Source organism: Phocoena phocoena, chromosome 15 (genome assembly GCF_963924675.1).
Source record: "Phocoena phocoena chromosome 15, mPhoPho1.1, whole genome shotgun sequence".
Classification (NCBI taxonomy): Eukaryota; Metazoa; Chordata; class Mammalia; order Artiodactyla; family Phocoenidae; genus Phocoena; species Phocoena phocoena.
Window position 1 is genome coordinate 14547289 of NC_089233.1, and position 20922 is coordinate 14568210.

General features: G+C 40.6%; 1 protein-coding gene and 1 pseudogene across 1 annotated transcript in view; one reads left to right on the forward strand and one right to left on the reverse strand.

The window, feature by feature from the left end:
• TPST1 (tyrosylprotein sulfotransferase 1) overlaps positions 1 to 20922 on the reverse strand; it is a 119720-nt gene continuing 98798 nt past the window's right edge. Inside the window, exons 4-6 of the mRNA XM_065892688.1 lie at positions 6524 to 6574; positions 3021 to 3067; positions 1 to 570 (exon numbers count right to left, since the gene is read on the reverse strand). Of these exons, the coding sequence (XP_065748760.1) occupies positions 3050 to 3067; positions 6524 to 6574 (69 nt within the window). The 3' untranslated portion in view covers positions 1 to 570; positions 3021 to 3049. The remainder of the gene's footprint in view (positions 571 to 3020; positions 3068 to 6523; positions 6575 to 20922) is intronic.
• Positions 12650 to 12769, forward strand: LOC136135821 (small nucleolar RNA SNORA70; annotated as a pseudogene).

A 20922-nucleotide genomic window follows, 5' to 3' on the forward strand; every position in this document is an offset into this window, starting at 1 on the left:
TTCACATTTAAAGCTTTTATTTTGAAAAATAAAATACAAAAGTCATCAAGTTGTAAATGTATGTGGTAATTCCTCAACTTCTCAGAAACAATACAATGAATTATTTAAATAATTAAGATATTTAATATTATCCACATCAATACATTTAAACAGGTACAAGTGTTCTACAAAACATTAGAACATGTACAGATAACCTATTCCAAGATGAAACTACCCAATTTTGCTTACAGAATCCCATCTTTAAACCCTCCCCTTGAAAACAAAGTTTGGAATCTGGTAAGAAAAGATGAGGACCAGAGCAGTTTTAAGAGAAAGCACACATCCTCCCTGGGCTCCTTCTCCACAGGGCCGTGCACGTAATCAAGAGCACTGAACTCGGGAAGAAGCAGGTCACTCAGGAGGGTCCGAATGTGTGCTGACATCTCACCCTCTCAGTGGGAAGAGACTGGCAAATGAGAAGGAGATTCGGGCCATGGTACCTATACTCCACTGATCTCAGCAGGGGACAGCCAGTCCTAGAAACAGCCAGTCCTAGAAACTTCTCTGCTACTGAAAAGGCAGCAGTCTTCCCTAGGGCAAACAAACAGAATGTGTTACAGGTATGCAGTCAGTTTGTTCTCCCCTGCACGACACCGCCTCCTTTCCAGCTGTGGGCCTGGCACAAGCCAGGTAGACAGGTAGGGGGATGGACCGTTATGAGAACAGCTGCCTCAGGACTACCAGAGAGGCACACTCTCCCTCAGTCTGGGATGCTTTTAGATGCCTGCCAGTAGCTTCGATGTGCAACACAAAAGGATGGCAGCCAAAGCAAGGGCTGTTCCTGCCCATTTCTAAATGACTGCACCTGTCATCTGCAACTGAAGCTACTGCAGGGGCACTGACAGGGACGTCAAACGTCCAGGGGTCGAACATGCTGACTCAGTATGAAAAAGTGGATACTGAAATTCTTTAAAGGAAGCTTTAGGAAACACAGTGACTGTCGTTCATGTGCCAAAGGGATCCGAAAGACAAGAGAAAGACTATGATTTGTCTTGAGATGCTTTGATGTCTTCCTGGCTTCTCCCGAGTCCTTCTCTCATTGCACGTGGGCACCTACAAGCCTCGATAAGCAAACAAGGATGAAATGCTGCTGTGGAGGCCACTCAAGGCTGGAGTCCACTGACACTGCATTCTGTCTTGTAAAACAGTTGGTCAGTAACGAATCCCTGTATGCATGTTTCCAGGAGGGAATTTATCTATACTTTTTTTTTTTTTCGGTACGTGGGCCTCTCACTGCTGTGGCCTCTCCCGTCGCGGAGCACAGGCTCCGGACGCGCAGGCCCAGCGGCCATGGCCCACGTGCCCAGCCGCTCTGCGGCATGCGGGATCCTCCCGGACCGGGGCATGAACCCACGTCCCCTGCATCGGCAGGCGGACTCTCAATCACTGCGCCACCAGGGAAGCCCTATCTATACTTTTGAAAGGATTTTTGAATAAACAAAATTATCCAAGGCCTGATAACGGCTGTTATACCTGTATGCCCATCGAGTTGAAGTCTACATTTAGCATTTGCTTCTTAGCAAAAAAGGCAATCATAATTCCTAAAACCTATGAATATTAACTCACTGCCATCCGTGATTTTGACATGGCATAGGAGCATTCATGTGTTTTTTCCATCTATAATCTACTAGCACACAGCAAGTCATAAGAACCTCTTATTCAAATCAAATTATTCAATCTCAATTTTCTCAACAGTAGAAGAGGAATAATATCACCTACTTGCCAGAGTGGTTTGAAACTTGAATGAAATCATTCATATATGTATATATATGAATAATATATATACTTATTATAGATATCATATAATATATCATATATATACTATATATATATATGATGCTTGGTATTTTACACCTGGTATGGAGTACACACTCAATACATGGTTATTATATAAAATAAAACAGCAAACAAAACTATAAGAAAAAAACAGATTTTATTTTTTACTTTTTTATAATAGGTTTTCTTTTTATTTATTTTAGTATTTTATTTTATTTTACTTTATTTAATTTTTTTCCCCACACTGCACGGCTGTGGAACCTTACTTCCTCGACCAGGGATCAAACCCTGCCCCCTGTAGTGGAAGCACGGAGCCCTAACCCTTTGGCTGCTAGGGAATTCCCAGGAAAAATCATATTTTAAAGAAAGCTTTTCAAGTTCCAAATGATCTAAGGCATAACCAAAATATTCAGAGCAAAACAGAATCTTAAGAAAGTGTGGGACAGGGGTGTGAGGTCTGAGCAGCCATGTCAGGAGGTCTAGGTTCAGAAACCAGCTTTGCCACTAATTGGCTGGTATCCCTGGACATGCACCTGATGATTACTCAGATAGAAAGGGCTGATAAGTCCTGCTCCACACTGTAGCCTTTAACTACAATGAGACAACATAGGTTACAAACATTAAGACAGCATAATGCATTAACATCAGCAAGGTTGAAAAACCAACCAGGCAACTCCCGAAAATATTAGCGCAAAAACATCTGCACATCCAGCATGCAGAGGAAGCAGCACAGGGTGGTGAAAGAATCCCCGGCTGGATGTCAGGAGACGGTGCTCTTTAGCCTTGGGTTTTTCCGACCTATGATGTGAACTTGACAAATCCTCTCTCTAGGATCAGTTTCCTTATCAGTAAACAGGTGGTTGAGGTTGATGGCCTTCAGGTTTCTTTCAGCTAAAATATTTTATCATTTTAAACCCCTCCTCATACTGAAAATAATAACTAACACTGTTTGAGTGCTTACTATGTGCCAGGCTTCTGGCAGACATTATCATGGTTAATTCTACCACTCTCTTATTAACATCGTCCTCATTTTACAGATGCAGAAACTAAGACACAGAGAAGTTAAGTAACTTGCTCAATGCCACACAGAGCCAAGATTCCAAAGCAGGTGAACTGACCCCAGGGCTGTGCCCTCCACCTGCTGCGCTGCCTCCCGAGAGCCTAAGCAGTGAAACCCAAAGACCCAGCAATGTCCCCAACCTCACCTCAAGTATGCAAGAGGTTCCTGGCTCTGTTATTCCACTTGCTCAGTCTGTGGAAGGAAGCAAAAGATGTTTTAACGTTGGTTAGCATGAGAAGTGACTGCTCTTGTCAAAATATCAGGTGTAGCTTGCAGGCTGTGATCAGAGACTTTCTAATGAATTCCGTCTGCTACTGTTGTATAATAAAGAAGATGACTGGCCTTTGGCTCTCGTTCCTGGTAGGGAGACTCTAAATCCTTGGAATTTTCCAGGTAACAGGAGTGTCTTTGTTATTCATGAGCCTCTTAGATCATACCTGAGTTTCTGCTAAGAGATGAGATGACTCAGGATGAGGGCTGGTCACCAGGAAGACCAACCTGTGATTTGAGGGTTGGGGCTCTGAGCTAGCCCAGCTTCTGGGAAGGGGACTATGACTGGGGATTGAGTTCAATTCCATGCCAATGAGTCAATCAATCATGCCTATGTACTTAGACTTCAGTAAAAACTCTGGATGCCGAAGTTCAGGGGAGCGCCCTGGTTGGTGATCACACTGATGTGCTCTGAGGGAGAAGTACACTGATTCCACAGGGAATGGGCACAGGAACTCTGAGTCTGAGACTCTCCCAGACCTTGTCCAATGTGTCTCTTCATTTGGTTGGTCTTGAATTGTTTTCTTTATAACAAAACTATATATATATTTTTTTGGCCACACCGTGTGGCTTGTGGGATCTTAGTTCCCCCACCAGTGATCGAATCCGGGCCCCCGGCAGTGGAAGTGCAGAGTCCTAACCACTGGACGCCAGGGAATTCCCAAGACTATAATCTTAAGTATAGCACTTTCCTGAGTTTTGTCAGAATTCTAGCTAAATGTAATCCTGAGAGTTCTGTGTGCTTCAGTTTTCTCATGTATTAGACGTTAAATAAAAGCCTTTTATAGGCTTTTTTCTAGTATGTGTGTGATACATTAAATGAAACTAACCAGAACGGGGCTTGAAGTGCCTATGTTAAGTCTTTTGCCCAATTTTTTATTACCTTTTCCTTATTTATTTGTAGGAATTCTCTATACTGATGAATCTTTTGTTTCAAAAATTTCCCCCCCTTAAGGTGTCCTTTTTTACTGTCTTTATGATGCTTTCTAATAAGTAAATGTTCTCAATTTTAATGTAGTCCAAATTATCCATTTTAAAATTAATGATCCATAAAAAGAAACAAAATTGAGTTATTTGTAGTGAGGTGCATGGACCTAGAGTCTGTCATACAGAGTGAAGTAAGTCAGAAAGAGAAAAACAAATACCGTATGCTAACACATATATATAGAATCTAAAAAAAAAAAATGGTTATGAAGAACCTAGGGGCAGGACAGGAATAATGATGCAGATGTAGAGAATGGACTTGAGGACATGGGGAGGGGGAAGGGTAAGCTGGGACGAAGTAAGAGAGTGGCATGGACTAATATATACACTACCAAATGTAAAACAGATAGCTAGCTAGTGGGAAGCAGCCGCATAACACAGGGAGATCAGCTAGGTGCTTTGTGACCACCTAGAGGGGTGGGATAGGGAGGGTGAGAGGGTGGAGACGCAAGAGGGAGGAGAAATGGGGATATATGTATATGTATAGCTGATTCACTTTGTTATAAAGCAGAAACTAACACACTATTGTAAAGCAATTATACTCCAATAAAGATGTTTAAATAAATTAATTAATTAAATTAAATTAATGATCAGTATTTTTTATAACTCACTTAAGAAATCCCTCTCTCTTAAGGTCATGAAGATATTCTCCTTTATTGCCTCCTAGAAACTTTATTATTTTGCCTTTCACATTTAGGCCTATAACCAACCTGGAAATGATTTTTATGTATGCTGTGAAGCAGGGGTGTCCCTTTAGTTTTAGTCTCAAATTCCCTTTCTTGACTCCTTCAGACTTACTATGCAAAACAGCCTTTGGATTTGACATTTCTTCAAGACTCTCCCTCTTGGATTATTCTCTGGCTCCAGTTACCATAGCCTGTAAGTGAGTGACAACTTGTTCACGAATCCATCCAGGTTTCTGGCACATCTTGCCCAGCCAAGGCTCAGGGCCCCTGTGCCCCTTTGTCTGCAAAAGCTGATCAGAGTCTTTTGGATAGATAAGGAGTTCCTCTGAGAAGATCTTTTTTTTTCCTCTGACTCTTGAGGCCTTATTTCAATTTCTCACACATAAAAGTAATTCAGTAGACATTTTTAAATAAATGAATGAATGGATGGATTAAAATTAAACATATGTTAATAAGCATATACCATGAAAGTAGTTTAAATACTCAAGTAATATGTATCAGTTATTGATGGTTGTTATGAGACAAGGATCTGAGAAGACAGAGCCTTCAATCCTGGTGTGAGACACAGCTGCTCTTACAGAGAAGCCCATGTACTCTAGGCTTGCTTTAGGCAACACAACTTCACACAATCTGTGAGGTTCCCCTCAACAACCCAGATCTGGAACACTTTTAGAAACTGAGTTCAGTGCTGGGTCTTCATTTCCTATTAACAAGCTAATCACTGATAGCAGCAGCCTGGAGGCAACATGTATTATCACCATGCTGGACAGGGGAGTCTTCTGCTGGACTCAGGCTGTAGTCATTGATTTCTTCCCACTACTGCATAGGAATGGCAGGTGATGTGCTCACGCAGGACACTCTGGGCTACTCTAGGCCTGTCGGCCGTAACGTCACCTATTTCTCTTCAACTCAAGAAACAATATTGGAATCCAAGTAAGTGACAGTGTGACATTACAAGGAGAATTCTGGATCTGTTTTAATTAATTTTTTAAAAAGTAAAAGTTATAAACTTCAGACTCATACCATCCATTCCCAACTTGGGGGACTTAGCAGTTGAGGGTCAATGGCTGTGTGTATAATGTATTCACAAGTCTTCTAGGCTCCAAATGAGAAAAATGAAAAGGCCATGGATGTATATGTAATAAGAACAAAGGGTGGCTATACATTTTTATTTCAAGTTAGGTATCAGAAGCCTGGAGCAGATTCACCAAGGCAGGCTCCTTATATGTGGAATACTGTGTAGCTTGTGGGCGACCTCAAGCAATCAGATTTTAGTTATCAATAAAGTATTTCCCTACTCTTGGAAGACACTGAGCCCGCTGAAATTCAGACTGTGTTAAATTGTTAAATTTAACAAATCTGTTTAACACAGACTGTTAAAACCAACAATTACCAGAAGCCAGTCTTTTTTCTGTTTTTTAACATCTTTATTGGAGTATAATTGCTTTACAATGGTGTGTTAGCTTCTGCTTTATAACAAAGTGAATCAGCTATACATATACATATATCCCCACATCTCCTCCCTCTGGCGTCTCCCTCCCACCCTCCCTATCCCACCCCTCTAGGTGGTCACAAAGCACCGAGCTGATATCCCTGCAGAAGCCAGTCTTTCTACCACCAGCACATAGCATTATCTCTTTGAAAAGATTACTTCAATGCGAGAGCCCATCTATTATTGTATATCAAGAGGAGGAAGCAGACACAGTACCTGAGGTTTTCCTTTAAGAAATTCAGGTAGCTGAAATTCTCCTTTATAGACCTGGAAAAACAAAGCCAAGTATGAGTTTAAGGAAACAGGTATTGTCATCATCACTTTGGGATGCTTGCAAGGACTGATAGTGGATGGGTTCACTGCTTCATTTTTGGCAAGTTTTAGAACGGGAGGGAAGCCCGTCAGTTCAGAAGCAGCCTGAGTTGAGGACTGAGTGAAATCCCTATTCACTCTGACCCCACTTGCTCTACTTTTGCCTGGGTGCTCCCAACTTGTGGGCTGGCTGGGAGAGGTCGTAGAGTCTCTGAAGAAGAAAGAAAAGCATCCTAACATTCCAAGTTACAATCATTTTAGCTGAGAGAGAAAGCAAGCCCAAGCCTTCTCTCTCCAGCAACCAACACAGAATTCACATAATTTAGGAATAGGCTCCTCCTGATTTCCTTCTGACATCTCCAACCTTACAACTCTGATTTAATTCAGCTTCACTTTTCTTAATGTACCCAATATTCCCATAATAATTTGAATATTAGGTGGTTCTTAAAATGATATATACTTTTAACCTTATAAAATCTTATAATTAAAAACTTACTCTTTTCAACATATAAAAGGATGTTTCTAATAGCAGCAATAATTAGGAAATAGTTTTTTTAAAGGTGTGTAAGATGTTTACATAGAAAACTATAAAATATTATTGAGAGAAATTAAAGACCAAATAAATAGAGAGACACACCACTTTCAGGGATTGTAGCATTCAACATAGTAAAGCTGTCCATTCTCCTCAAAGGATTTCCAATAAAAATTCTAGCATGCTTTTTTGGGGTAGGGGTAGGGGTAGGGGTAGGGATAGGGGTAGGAATAATTTCAAGCTGATTGTAAAAGTTTTATGGAAATGCATAGGGCCAAGAATAATCAAGGTAATCTTAAAAGGAACAAAGTGGAAGGACTTATTCTATCATAATAGAATATTATACACCTATACATACAAAAAACATAGCTATAATCAAGGCGGTAAGGTTTTGGCACGAGGATAGACAAATATATTAATGAAACAAAATGAAGAGTCCAGAAACAGACCCCCATTTAGAGATAACTGGTTTATGACAAAGGTGGCACTGCAGAGCAGTACAGTTAGAACGAATAAATAAATGTGTTTATCTATATAATGATATACCATACTGCAATTTTAAAAATGAACTACTACTAAACCAACAATGTAGATGAATCCCAACACATAATGATGAGAAGAAACAAGCCAGATCTCCAAAAATAATATACTATTGACACATGTCTCCATTTAAAACTTTTAAAGCTCAAAAATAGGCAAAGCAACTCTGATGTTAGAAATCGGGATACTGTTTACTCTGGGGAGGAGCAGGGTGGTGGTGATTGGCAGGGGGATGAGAGAGGCTTCCAGCGTGCTGGTAGTTTTCTGTCTTGATATGGGTAGCGATTATAAAGATGTGTTCATTTGGTGATCATTTATTGAGCTATGACTTGGATACTTTTCTCTACGTATGTTACACTTCAATAACAAAACAAGCCAGTAGCTTAGGAATTTACTACTCTCGCTCTGTCTTGCTCTCTCTTTCACACACACATACACACACATTTTAAGTGCAAAGATGTTTGTTTCAACACTGTCAACAACAGAAAAAAACTGGGAACTATTCATGTCAATCAAGAGTGAAGAAAGTCTCCATCAGCTACAGTTTGATAACTGCTGGGCTCGAGAAACTACAGGAAGAAACTATGGATTGTCATTGGGAAGAGAGTCACTGGGTAGCTCCTCAGAGCACAAAGAAATCCTCTAAATGGTGAATACTAAAGCCTACAGACCTAAAGGATTTTTACTTGGTCATAAGATGACTGATCCACTTCTAAAAGTAGCAGTATTCCTTCTGAGATTGAGAGAATGAATGTACTGTTTTCCTGTCTCTTTCTCTGCAATTTCTAAAACCTGGTCTATTCCTTAGGGTCACTGCTACAGTTCTAGGAAGGCTAAATTAAAGCAGAGCGAAGAGGCTTATGCATAAGATATTTCTTTAGATATGCATCACACTGGAAGCTGAGGTGAGTGCAGGATAACAAAAATGCAGCTGTTAGGAGTGCCTCGAAACCTTCATACCCTCAAAGAGTCCCAGGTCACTGGAGGGTTGGCCTAACTGCTCCCTGAAGAAGCTGCATGTCAGAATCCTGTTTGCTTTACTCCAGCACCACAGTCCAGAGAGTGTTCCAGCTTTCTTCATTTCCCCCCAGTTTTACTGAGATATAATTGACATATAACACTGTATTCCTGTTCCAGCTTTCTGATGTAGGAAGTGTGTGTGTATCATGTTAATACTGACTTCCACTGTGCCTGTCTCTACTATCTGTGGGACAAGCAGACACGATATCCAAAGCAGGGGCTCAAGCCATTAGAATAGGTTTTTTGTTTTTGCTTTTTACCAGATTCTCAAGTGTCTTTCCTTCTCCCTCTATTCAGGGAACTGAGTCCCAACCCCCATCCTCCAAGTCTCTAAGCATAAGCTGCTCAGACCTAGGGTCCTGTGCCTTGGCTCCTTTACCGAACCTGAACAAGTTTGCTTGCCCCAGTGCTTCTTCCAGTGTTAGTGGGTTTGGTCCCTAAGAAACTTTTCTTATATTCCTCGCATCCTCTCAGAAACCAACTCTCCTCTCTCTTAGCTAGCCTCTTCTGCTAGAATTCAAGCAGAAGGTTCAACGCAAGCCCACGGGGTCATACAGCTAGTGAGTGGCAGAGTGAGGCTCAGAAGGCCCTGGCTCAGCACTCTCCCATTATACCACGCTCTTTGCATTTTACTACTATTAGCAAATCTGTTAAAATTTCCCCTTCTCTTTTTGGTGTGTTGTAAGGCATGACAGAAAATACAAGTGGGAACATTAAATATTATAAGTGTCTTCCAGAAAACAACAGTTCCAGAGAGGTAAGGCTTACATGAAAGGGGGGAAAAACCAAAACCTTAAAAATGTGATGTTACAAATGTAATAAAAAAAAAGGGGGGGGGGTTCAGGATAAGACATCAGACAAAAGCCTCAATCAAAAAATAAGTCGGGGGCTTCCCGGGTGGTGCAGTGGTTGAGAGTCTGCCTGCCGATGCAGGGGACGCGGGTTCGTGCCCCGGTCCGGGAAGATCCCACATGCCGCAGAGCGGCTGGGCCTGTGAGCCATGGCCACTGAGCCTGCGCATCCAGAGCCTGTGCTCCGCAACGGGAGAGGCCACAACAGTGAGAGGCCCGCGTACCGCAAAAAAAAAATAAATAAGTGGGAAGCTGTCTCCTCTCATTATCCTTTAAGGAAAAAGTGCTTCAAAATTTAGGAACTACAGTACTGACAAAAAGAACACTTTCTACTGACAAAGCAGTTCCTATTTAGTGCAGGAAACCAAGTACGGCAAAGTTAGGAGTGGAATTTCCTCTGGCTAAAGGAACAGTGTTTCTGGACGTACTAATCTCTGGTACTAATGAACTGAGGATTTTGCTAGACAGAAATGAGCTAGGCAGTCAGAATCCAAATGCTCCTACAGAGCCCTCCCACCTCAAACACTGAAGAACAACAAAAGTAGGCTTCTGATTTAGAGGGTGCATTGGCAATAAAAATAATACAAACAGCAGCTAAACTTTATTATTTTCTCTGCACCAGGTTAGTGTTGAGCATGCGTTTCACATTTATCACCTTATCGAATCCCACAATCTCCTGAGGGAGGTAGTATTCTCTTTTTACAGATGAAGCAACGGAGGCACAGAGAAATTAATTTGTCCAGTGTAGTGAAATGGGAGGCTACTAAGTACCATGATGGGGCTTAGATTTTAAAAGGGTCATCCTAATTGCTCTGTTTAGACTGTAAAGGGCCAAGGACAGAAGTGCGGAGGCAACAGCAGTAATCCAGACAAGACAGGATGACAAGGAGGCAGTGGTGGAGGTGGTGAGAAGTGGTACGTTTGTGGATTTTCTTTTCCTAATCATGTCTAGATTTCCTAACAGACTGGATGTGGAATGTGAGAGAGCAAAGGGGAGTCAAGGATGACTCCAAGGCTTTTGGCCTAAGCAACTACCAACTGGAAATATGAAGTTGCCATCAACTCAGTTGGGAAAGGTCCTGGATATAGCAGATATTCAGGGGTTCAATTTCAGAAATGTTAAGCTTCAGATGTCTATTAGACAATAAATGAAAATGTCAAGTAGCCAGTTAGATATACAAATCTAGGGTTCATGGAAGAGGTCTGGGCTGGGATCTATAAATTTGAGAATCATCAACTTATAGATGGTATTTAAAACTTGATACCTGATGAGATAACTCAGGTGCTCAGGGTAGACAGAGAAGAGCAGAGGACTTAAGACTGAGATATGGGGGCATTCTAACATTAAGAGATCAGGGAGAAAAGGAAGAATCAGCAAAGAAGACTGAGAAGAGGCCACCAATGACACAGAAGGAAAAATTTAAAAAGTGGTGTCTAGAAGCCAGGTGAAGGAAACATATCAAGGAGGGAGTAATCGATTGTATCAAAAGAGGCTGGGAGACAAGATGATAACTCACCATTGGCTAAGCAACGTGAAGGTCACTGTGACCTTGACAAGAGCAAATTAAGTAGAATGGTAGTTGTGAAATTCTGAATGGAGTGAATGTAAGAAAAAATAGAGGGAGTGGAACTGGAGACAGGAGTACAGAAAATGAGCTTTTAAGTAAAGGGAAGCAAAGAAATGGAATGGCAGTGGCAGGGCACCTGGCATAAGTGTAGTGTGTGTGTGTGTGTGTGCGTGTGTGTGTGTTAAGATAGAAGAATTAAAGGCATATTTGTTTGTTGATGGGAAAGATTCTGCTGGAATGCAAAATGTGATGATATAGGAAACAGGGAGATGGGCTTGGGTACACAGGGAGGAAACGCCTTTGGATAGGAACACGTTCAGACGTTCACTTTTGTTACACAGACTTTCTATTATGACAGATGAGGATATTAGATCATAATACTTCCCTTCCTCTAGTCTCTCAAAAATTAAACAATAATTTTTGTTTAAAGCCACATTCTGTAAGTTTTCATTATTATGACAATATAAATATCACAGTTACATTTTCTTACACAATTTGTGCTGTTTTAGCTAAAGCTAATAATTGCCTCATATACTTTTTAAATAATAGACTTTATTTGTAGAGCAGATTTAGGTTTACAGAAAAACTGAGTTGAAAGCAGAGTCCCCATATACTTCCTCTCCCTCTCCTACAGTTTTCCCCAATTATTAACATCCTGCGTTACTGTGGTACATTTGTTACAATTAACAAACCAGCATAGATATACTGTTATTAACTGAAGTTTTAGTTTGCACTAGGGTTCACTCTCTGTGTTGTACTTTCTATGGGTTTTGACACATGTATCCACCATTACAGTAGCACACAGAATAGTTCCACTAGCATAAAAATGCCCTGTGCTCCATCTATTTAGCCCTCCCTACCTTCCCCCAATCTTTTTACTATCTCCATAGAGTTGGAATCATACAGTATGCAGCCTTTTGATTGGCTTCTTTCACTTAGTAATATGCACTTAAGGTTCTTCTATGTCTTTCTGCAACTTGATAACTCACTTCTTTTAATCACTGAATAATGTTCCATTGCCTGGATATTTATTTACCCATTCACCTACTGAAGGACATCTTGGTGGCTTACAAATTACAAGTTGTAGCAATTATGAACAAAGCTGCTGTAAACATCTGTGTACAGGTTCTGTGTGAACATAAGTTTTCAACTCATTTGGGTAAATACCAAGGAATGTGACTGCTGGATTACAAGGTAAGTGTATGTTTAATTTTATAAGGAACTGCCAAGCTGTCTTCCAAGTGGCTGTACCATTTTGCATTCCCACCAGCAATGTATGAGGTTTCTGTTACTCCACATCCTCACAATGATATGGTGGTGTCAGTGTTTTGAATTTTGGCCATTCTACTAGGTGCGTAGAGGTATCTCATTGCTTTAATTTGGATTTTCCTAATGACATACAATGTTGAGCACCTTTTCATATGCTTAGCTGCCATTGGTATATTTTCCTTCAGCAAAGTGTGTCTATGCAGATCTTTTGCCCATTTCCCCCATTTCCCCTTTCTTTCTTTTTTTTAAATTGAGGTATATCCCCATGGGGGCCGGGCCCGGTGCACAATGGCTGCAAACAGCAGCCTCCTTGGTAGTGTATGCAGCCCTTTGCCTGTATGGGTTGCCCTAAGGGACCTTGGAGACAGCCCTTTCCAGTGGACATTAACGACTGGCATGCTGTCCCCACTCTAGGCTCCAGACGGGTATGCGCGGTGCCTTTGGAAAGCCCCAGGGCACAGTGGCCAGAGTTCTCATAGGCTAAGTCATAATGTCCATCCGCACCAAGCTGCAGAACAAGGAGCATGTGCTTGAGGCCCTCTGCAGGGCCAAGTTCAAGTTCTCTGGCTGCCAGAAGATCCAAATCTCCAAGTGGGGATTCACTAAGTTTAATGCAGATGAATTTGAAAACATGGTGCCAGAAAAGCAGCTCATCCCAGAAGGCTGTGGAGTCAAATACATCCCTAATCGTGGCCCCTGGATGAATGGCGGGCCCTGCCTGCATGACAGCCTTGGCGCTGTCCCCTCCTTACTCATGCCCACCAATAAATCCTACTTTCCTATCCAAAAAAAAAAAAAAAATTGAGGTATAGTTGATTTACAATATTACATAAGTTTCAGGTGTACAACACAGTGATTCATAATTTTTAAAAATTATACTCCATTTATAGTTATTATAAAATGTTGGCTATATTCCCTGTGGTGTACAATGTATCTTTGTAACTTATTTATTTTACAATAGTAGTTTGTACCTTTTAATCCCTTACCTCTATCTTGACCCGCCCCCCTTCCCTCTCCCCACTGGTAAGCACTAGTTTGTTTTCCATATCCGTGAGCCTGTTTCTTTTCGTTATATTCTCTAGCTTGCTTTATTTTTTTTGGTTCCATGTATAAGTGATAATATACAGTATTTATCTTTTTGTATGTCTGAAAACGTCTTTATCTTATCCTAACACCTGGCTGAAAGTTCATCCAGTTATATAATTCTAGAATGTAGTAATTTTCTCTCTGAAATTATGGCATTGCTCCATTGTCTTCTATTTTCCCATGTTTCTGTTGGCATGGCTGATATCATTCGAATTCCTGGTCCTTTGTATGTGACCTTTGTTTTCACTCTGCAAGATTTAAGAATTTTCTCTTTATCCCTGGTGGTTCTATAATTTTATGATAAGGTGCCTTGATGAGGCTCATTTTCTTCACTCATCGGTACTGGAGATACATGTCCTTCTGTTCTTGGGAATATCCTTAAATTATTACTTTGATAATTTCCCACTCATCATTTTCTCTATTTTTCTTGGACTCCGATTAGTCAAATGTTAGACCACTTGAATTAAGCCTCTAATTTTTTTTTCCTCTCCAAGTCATCTCTTGGTCTTTTTGTTCTACGTTGTTTTATTTAAAATAAATTTATTTATTTATGGCTGCATTGGGTCTTCGTTGCTGTGTGTGGGCTTTCTCTGGTTGTGTCGAGCAGGGGCTACTCTTTGTTGTGGTGTGCAGGCTTTTCATTGCAGTGGCTTCTCTTGTTGCGGAGCATGCGCTCTAGGTGCGCGGGCTTCAGGAGTTGCAGCAGGCGGGCTCAGTAGTTGTGGCTCGTGGGCTCTAGAGCACAGGCTCAGTTGTTGTAGTGCATGGGCTTAGCTGCTCCGCGGCATCTGGGATCTTCCCGGAATAGGGCTCGAACCCGTGTCCCCTGCATTGGCAGGCGGATTCTTGACCACTGCGCCACCAGGAAAGTCCCTGTTCTACTTTTTAAGAACGTCAATTATAGTTCATTTACGTTTCTTTTGCTCTTTACATGTTGTTTCCTCTGAGGTTCTTTTTTATCTTTCTTTTAGTCTCTTTCATGTTAGAGAAGTTCTACAGATGTCCAGTGAGTCTTGGCTATGAAGCAGAACTCCGTTTATGAGGGTTGAGTCTAACTGCAGGTATACTTCCTCAGCCAGCTTTTATTTGGTCAGGGTTCTCCATGTATCATGTTTGTAGGCTTTTTTTGGGGGGTAGTTAAGAACGTAGAGAAAGCACCACAATCTCTTACCTTGGTACCAGCATTCTTCAGCTGGGTAGAGGTAGAGAATTGAGGCATCATCTAATGATAATTTATTTTTTCAGAAAGCAGACTTTCACTTAATGCTCTGATTTTCAATTTGGAGCCCTAACTCTATTCCTAATGTCCCTATTTTCTCTCTAAGAGAATGTACTTCTTCTGCAAGGGGAAGGGAAGGGTGGTGATCTGAAGTCTAACTGCTCTATACAGACTTTTGATCTCTCTCTTTTTAGTATCAGACCTCATCCCCCTCCCCTAATACCTGATGTTTCCAAATCCCTGAACTTCTGTAGGGTTCAGGGTGAACTGGCTTGTTTCTTGTTCCTCTGCTTGCTTGCATCCCCCCTTTTTCAGGCATATAAATTCAGCTATCTTCCACTCTGCTAAGTCATTTACTATTCCTACAACAGCTTTCCATCTTCATATATTACGTTTTAGTGGTGACAAACGGGTTTGGGGTCTCTAGTTTGGTGGTCTCTGCAAAGCTGTAGATAGAAAAGGAGAAGAAGAGGTGCTAAAATTAAAGGACCCAATAGTACTTAGTTTTAAAGAAACATGTGGTGAGGGTGTACTCATAGTATGTATGTTCTCTGAGGTCCACGTGAGCAACGTGGCTAAAAGCTTTGCAGAAGCTGGAAACCACTATTTATAAGACTGCTAAGTAAAGGAACACATTACTACTGGAAAAGGAATTCTATGTTATGCAGAGAAAAAAGATAAGAAGGAGAGATGTGTATTTCCCATAAACTTCAGCTGTATTGTTAACTATGTGAAAGACACTGGAGCTGAGGGAAAAGGACTAAGTGGTTTTTTTTTTAACCACTCCCTTCCAAGCTCTAACATTTTGCGATTCTGAAAGAAGTTTCTCAAAGCCTGAATACCACAAGGAATACTTTCTCAGTTCCACCCTTGCCCCCTCGAGCAGGCCTCCTGGTCTGTGTCTAACAATTTATAAAGATTACCACACTGCTCTTGATCTTCTCACAGAGCAAAACACTAAACAAGGTCTAAAAGAAATGCATATAAAAATGTGAGGGCTCCCCTGGTGGCGCAGTGGTTGAGAGTCCGCCCGCTGATGCAGGGGACACGGGTTCGTGCCCTGGTCCGGGAGGATCCCACATGCCACAGAGCAGCTGGGCCCGTGAGCCATGGCCGCTGAGCCTGCGCGTCCGGAGCCTGTGCTCCGCAACGGGAGAGGCCACAACAGTGAGAGGCCCGTGTACTGCAAAAAAAAAAAAAAAGTGAGCTCCGCATATTTAACCCTGCCTTATAGCTTTTACTTGTGACAGTGACAGCACGCTTCCATTTAAGAGGCTTTGGCTGGTGACGTATACCATTTCAAAAGAAATAACTTAAATAGAAAAGTAAATTGTATTTGTTGTTTTGGGTTTATAGACTAAAGTCAGATTCAAATTTCTGGAGTGAGGTATAATTAACTCTGTTATAAGCAAAGCCTTCAATCGTGGAATTACCTAGGCTACGGAGCTAGAGAAGGGAGGAGAATTTATCTAAGCTGCCTGTGAAGTTTCAAAAACCCAAGAAAGAAGGGGTTCTGAATACTGGCTGAAGCAAGCAATGTATCATTTTTTTTTTTTTTTTGCGGTATGCTGGCCTCTCACTGTTGTGGCCTCTCCTGTTGCGGAGCACAGGCTCTGGACGCGCAGGCTGGACCGGGGCACGAACCCATGTCCCCTGCATTGGCAGGCAGACTCTCAACCACTGCGCCACCAGGGAAGCCCTATATCATTCTTGTTACTTGTCCTCTGGCCACTTTCAGCTTTCTTACAAGATTAATCAGAAACTGACCAACTATGCCCAGTACCACTTCACCTGTTATCACAGCCTCACCTGTAGTAATAGTTTACAATTAAGGTGTAAACAAAAGTCTCCAAGCAGCTAAAATGGGTGTCGTTAACACACTTGCAGACTGCAGATCCAGTCCTCCATTAGGTCCCTTTTCCTTTACACAGTTTTAACCATCGTAAGTTATCTGGTCTCAACCTGTAGCAATCAGATACAGCAAACAGGAAGGCAATGGGCAAGTACTGATAACTGAGAAGTGACAAATGAAACAAAGGAAGACACAGAAATTATAAAAGGCAGACAGGAAGCCTTGAGTTTTTTAAGAAAGGGACCAATAGTTCTATATCCTATATAAAGAGAAGATGGGCATTTTTCTGTTTATAACACATACAGTAATTTCCTTTGGATGAAATGAAAATTTAAATTATGATCAAGTATTTATTTAAGAAGGTAAAGAAATATGTCATCAAAATGCAGAGGAATTCTACACCAAAATATTAAGGTTTGGTCTTAAATGGTACAAATCTGTCCAGAAACCTGACTTTCTAGAATGACGGGTTCCCCAAGGGTTTCAGACAGTCAAGCTTCTACAATTTACAGGAGAAAGTGTCAGACATGTTATGAGGCCTAATTCTGAATCTGGCTTGATCTTACGGAGAATATTAAACTTTTTCTAAATTATTTTCATGCTAAAAGTGTTTGTGGCCACACTCCCTGAGATTGAGCCCCCATGATCCCTGCTTCTGGTATTCATGATATGTGTAATCCCCTTCCTTTAAGTGTGAGCTGGATCTAGTGACTTGCTTCTAACAACTAGAATATGGCAAAAGTGACGGGATGTTATTTCTGAGATTAGGTCACAAAAGTGTTTCTTCTGTCTTGGGTACTCTTTCTTGCTTATTTGATTGGAAGGAAGCCAGCTGCATGCTGTGAACTGCCTTATAGAGGCCCAAGTGGCAAAAGAACTGATATCTCCAGCCAATGGCCAGCAAGGACCTGAGGCCTGCCCACACTCACAGGAGGGAGTTTGGAAAGGGATTCTCTCCCAATTGTACCTTGAGATGACTGCAGTCCTGGCTCACGGTTTGACCACACCCTCATGAAAGACCTTGACCCAAGGTATCTAGATAAACCGCACCTGGATTCCTAATCTACAGAAACTGTGAGATAATAATTTGTTGTTTTAAGCTAATTACCCTAAATTTTAGGGTAATTTGCTATGGCTAAGTAAATAATACAGATTTTGGTGTCATAAGCAGGGTGATAATGTAACAAACACCTAAAACGTGGCAGAAGTTTTGGAACTGGGCAGGAGGAGGTAGCTAGAGGGACTTTAAGGGGAGCAGCAGTAAAAGCCTAAATGGACATGAATTGACAGTAGATTTTAGACTTTGAGGAGGCCACCTGTGCAGGTTTTAAGGCATGTAGGGACACCTGATTAGACACTAGAGGCAGGGGGGTCTTATAACACAGTAACAGAAAGTTTACCAACCCTGTCACCTGTAGTTATACAGAAAGTAGAAAATGAACTAAACAAACTGGATGGTCCAGCTAAGGAAACTTCCAAGCAAAGTACTGAAGGTATCACTAGGTTTCTTCTTGATAATTATAATAAAGTATGCAAGAGAAGAGAGATATTGAGGGAAACACTGTTAAAAAAAAAAAAAGGAGCCATGAGTTGCTGGTTTTGAAATGGGTTTGAAAATTCTTAGCCTCGCCGTCTTCAATGCTAGAAGCGTAGCGCTGTCACATTTCTTTCATTGATTTTGCTTACAATGTCATATCACCTTCTCTGCCTTTTAACTCTCCTGCCTCCCTCTTATAAGGACCCTTGTGATTACACTGGGCCCACCCAGGTAATACAGGATAATCTCTTCATTTAAGATTCCTTACTTACATCTACAAAGTCCCTTTTGCCATATAAGGTAATGAACGTGTTTACAGATTCCAGGGATTAGGACATGGAAATCTTTAGGGGACCATTATTCAGGTTATAATCAATAGCTAAATAATTACTATACTTGGAATTCCTATTTATAAATAGGAACACAGGGTTGAATAAAATGCTATAGAAATGAAATAGTTCTTACACATAAACAAAAAGCCCGTACATGTATCTTTAAATTTTAAAACAATGACTTACGTAGGAAATGCTCTTATTCTTAGAGATGTGTGCTGAAGAAGCATAATATCTGCAACTTTCAAATAATTCAACAGCAAAAAAAACAAAACAAAGAAATCATGTGTGTACACATGTATATAGAGAGATGAAGCAAATATGGCAAAATTTTAACTAATGAATCTGTTACAGGTATACAGATGTTTTCCAAATTTTTCTACAAGTATAAAAAAGTTGGGAAAAAATCAGAGAGATCAAAACAATTTTCAACAGAACAAATATATTAGCCTTAGAAAGCTCATTAGATTATAAGAAATATATAATTTGTGAAGGGGCTGAAATTGAGGATTAAACTCAGGGGTTGGCATCCTACTCTGTAAAAGGCCAGAGAGTAAACAGTTTATGCTTTGTGGGCTACAGTCACTTTCCCAACTATTCAACTCTGCTTGTGTAGCGTGAAAGCAGACATAGACAATATGTAAATAAATGAGTGTAGTGTGTTCTACAAAAATTTTATTTATAAAACAAGTGGCAGGCCAAATTTGGCCTGTAGGCTGTGAAGTACCAATTGCTGATTTAACTCAAAACATTCTTTCAAGGTAAGAGAATTTTAAACAATCTCCAGAAATACATACTAATGACCATACTATGCACACTGCAGACTTTAAGGTGTTGCTTTTGTTCGTTGTTTTCTTCGAAGTGTATGTGTGTACATATAAATTGTTTTGCTCAAAGTGTAGGTACATATACACATATGTGTACACACACACACACTTTCTCTCTCTCTCTCTCTCTCTCTCTCTCTCTCTCTCTCTCTCTCTCTCGCTCTCGCTCTCCAAGGGTTAAAAGATTAGTCTCATAACCCCTGGTTGTGAATTCAAATTTCACTGTAAGCTCAGACCTAATTTATTCCTCCTTTCTGTAAACTCACTGTAAACTCTATAATATAGTTAATCCTTCCTCTCTCCCTCCCTCCTTCTCTTCCCTCCTTCCCTCTCTCCCTTCCTTCCCTCCCTTCCCTCTTCCTTCTTGCCATCCTCTTTCCAAGTGTGCTCAAGTGCACAGAATTGGATTATTCATAATCCTCAGTTCATGACAAATTTTCATTATTGGTCCATGCTTGGCCTGCTGTTTGTTATGCAATTCATTATTTTTATTAATAGACAAAGCATTCCCCTTGAGAAACAATGACTTGATAGTTTCACATGCAGAGAAAACACAACTCCAGCCAGATATGATAATGTAGGAAGGAATCTAGATTTTGAAATTTACCTCTTTAATCCCATTGGGCTCTTGTGGCCCACTAGAGACTCATTATCTCTAAAACACAAATATGAAACAGCTGATAACATGTATGTTTACATATTCTCATTTGTCTTAAAATATTTTGGCAGCTTTGCAAATCTCAGACTGGGCTCCTGAAGCATTCAATAATCTTGTGCTAGAAACAACGGAGAAATGTTATTAATACTATACTCCCTATATCAAGAAGAAGAAATATTAATCAGCTCAGAAGCATGATCTGCACCTCCAATAATGTTTTTTTAAAAAAGTGTATTGACTTTTGGATGAAGTTGGACATGATAGATTGGAATGTAAATTGAATTGTGAACATGTAACTATAGGAACCTCTACAGAAAGGAGTATAAATGTAGCAATTATATAGCATTAGGACTTTGATTTCCTGGGGAGAAAAGCTGAGCATGCAGAATGATTAAGAAATCACATCATTTTACTATGGGACACTTATCAGGCAAGAATGCTAAGTCATTTCTATTCAAAGGCAAACGTAATGAACATAGTTTGCAGAAACAATGAAGGATAGTTCATACATACAAGTACAGTCAATAATAATTTCATCAATTTCCTTCACTGGGGTGCTTTTTCCTTCTTTTCTCAAACTAGGGAACTTTTAGTTATCCTTTAAACATGAGAATCCAGTAGTGCCATTTCTGTGTCCACATGGCATCCCGAATACCCTACTTTTATGGCAGTTATCACGTTGAATTATAGTTAATTACAGATCTATTTTCAGCATACTTCTTAAGGAGAAGGATAAACCTTTAATTATCTGTATATCCTGGATCCAGGGATGAATAGATAAAAAAAGAAATATAAAAAAAGAAATATAAAAAAAAGAAATAAATGAAGAGATCCTTTCATAGTGGTCTCCACTTTTACAGATGATGGACTGAGAACAGTTTCTGAGGCCAACTTACAGTATACATTGAGCAGAGAAGCAGAAGAAGCAACTCCATCTGGCCCTCCCTGATTTGAACCTGCTGACCCTTCAGGGCTACAGATACATTACCTTATAGAATACTGTTATTCATTT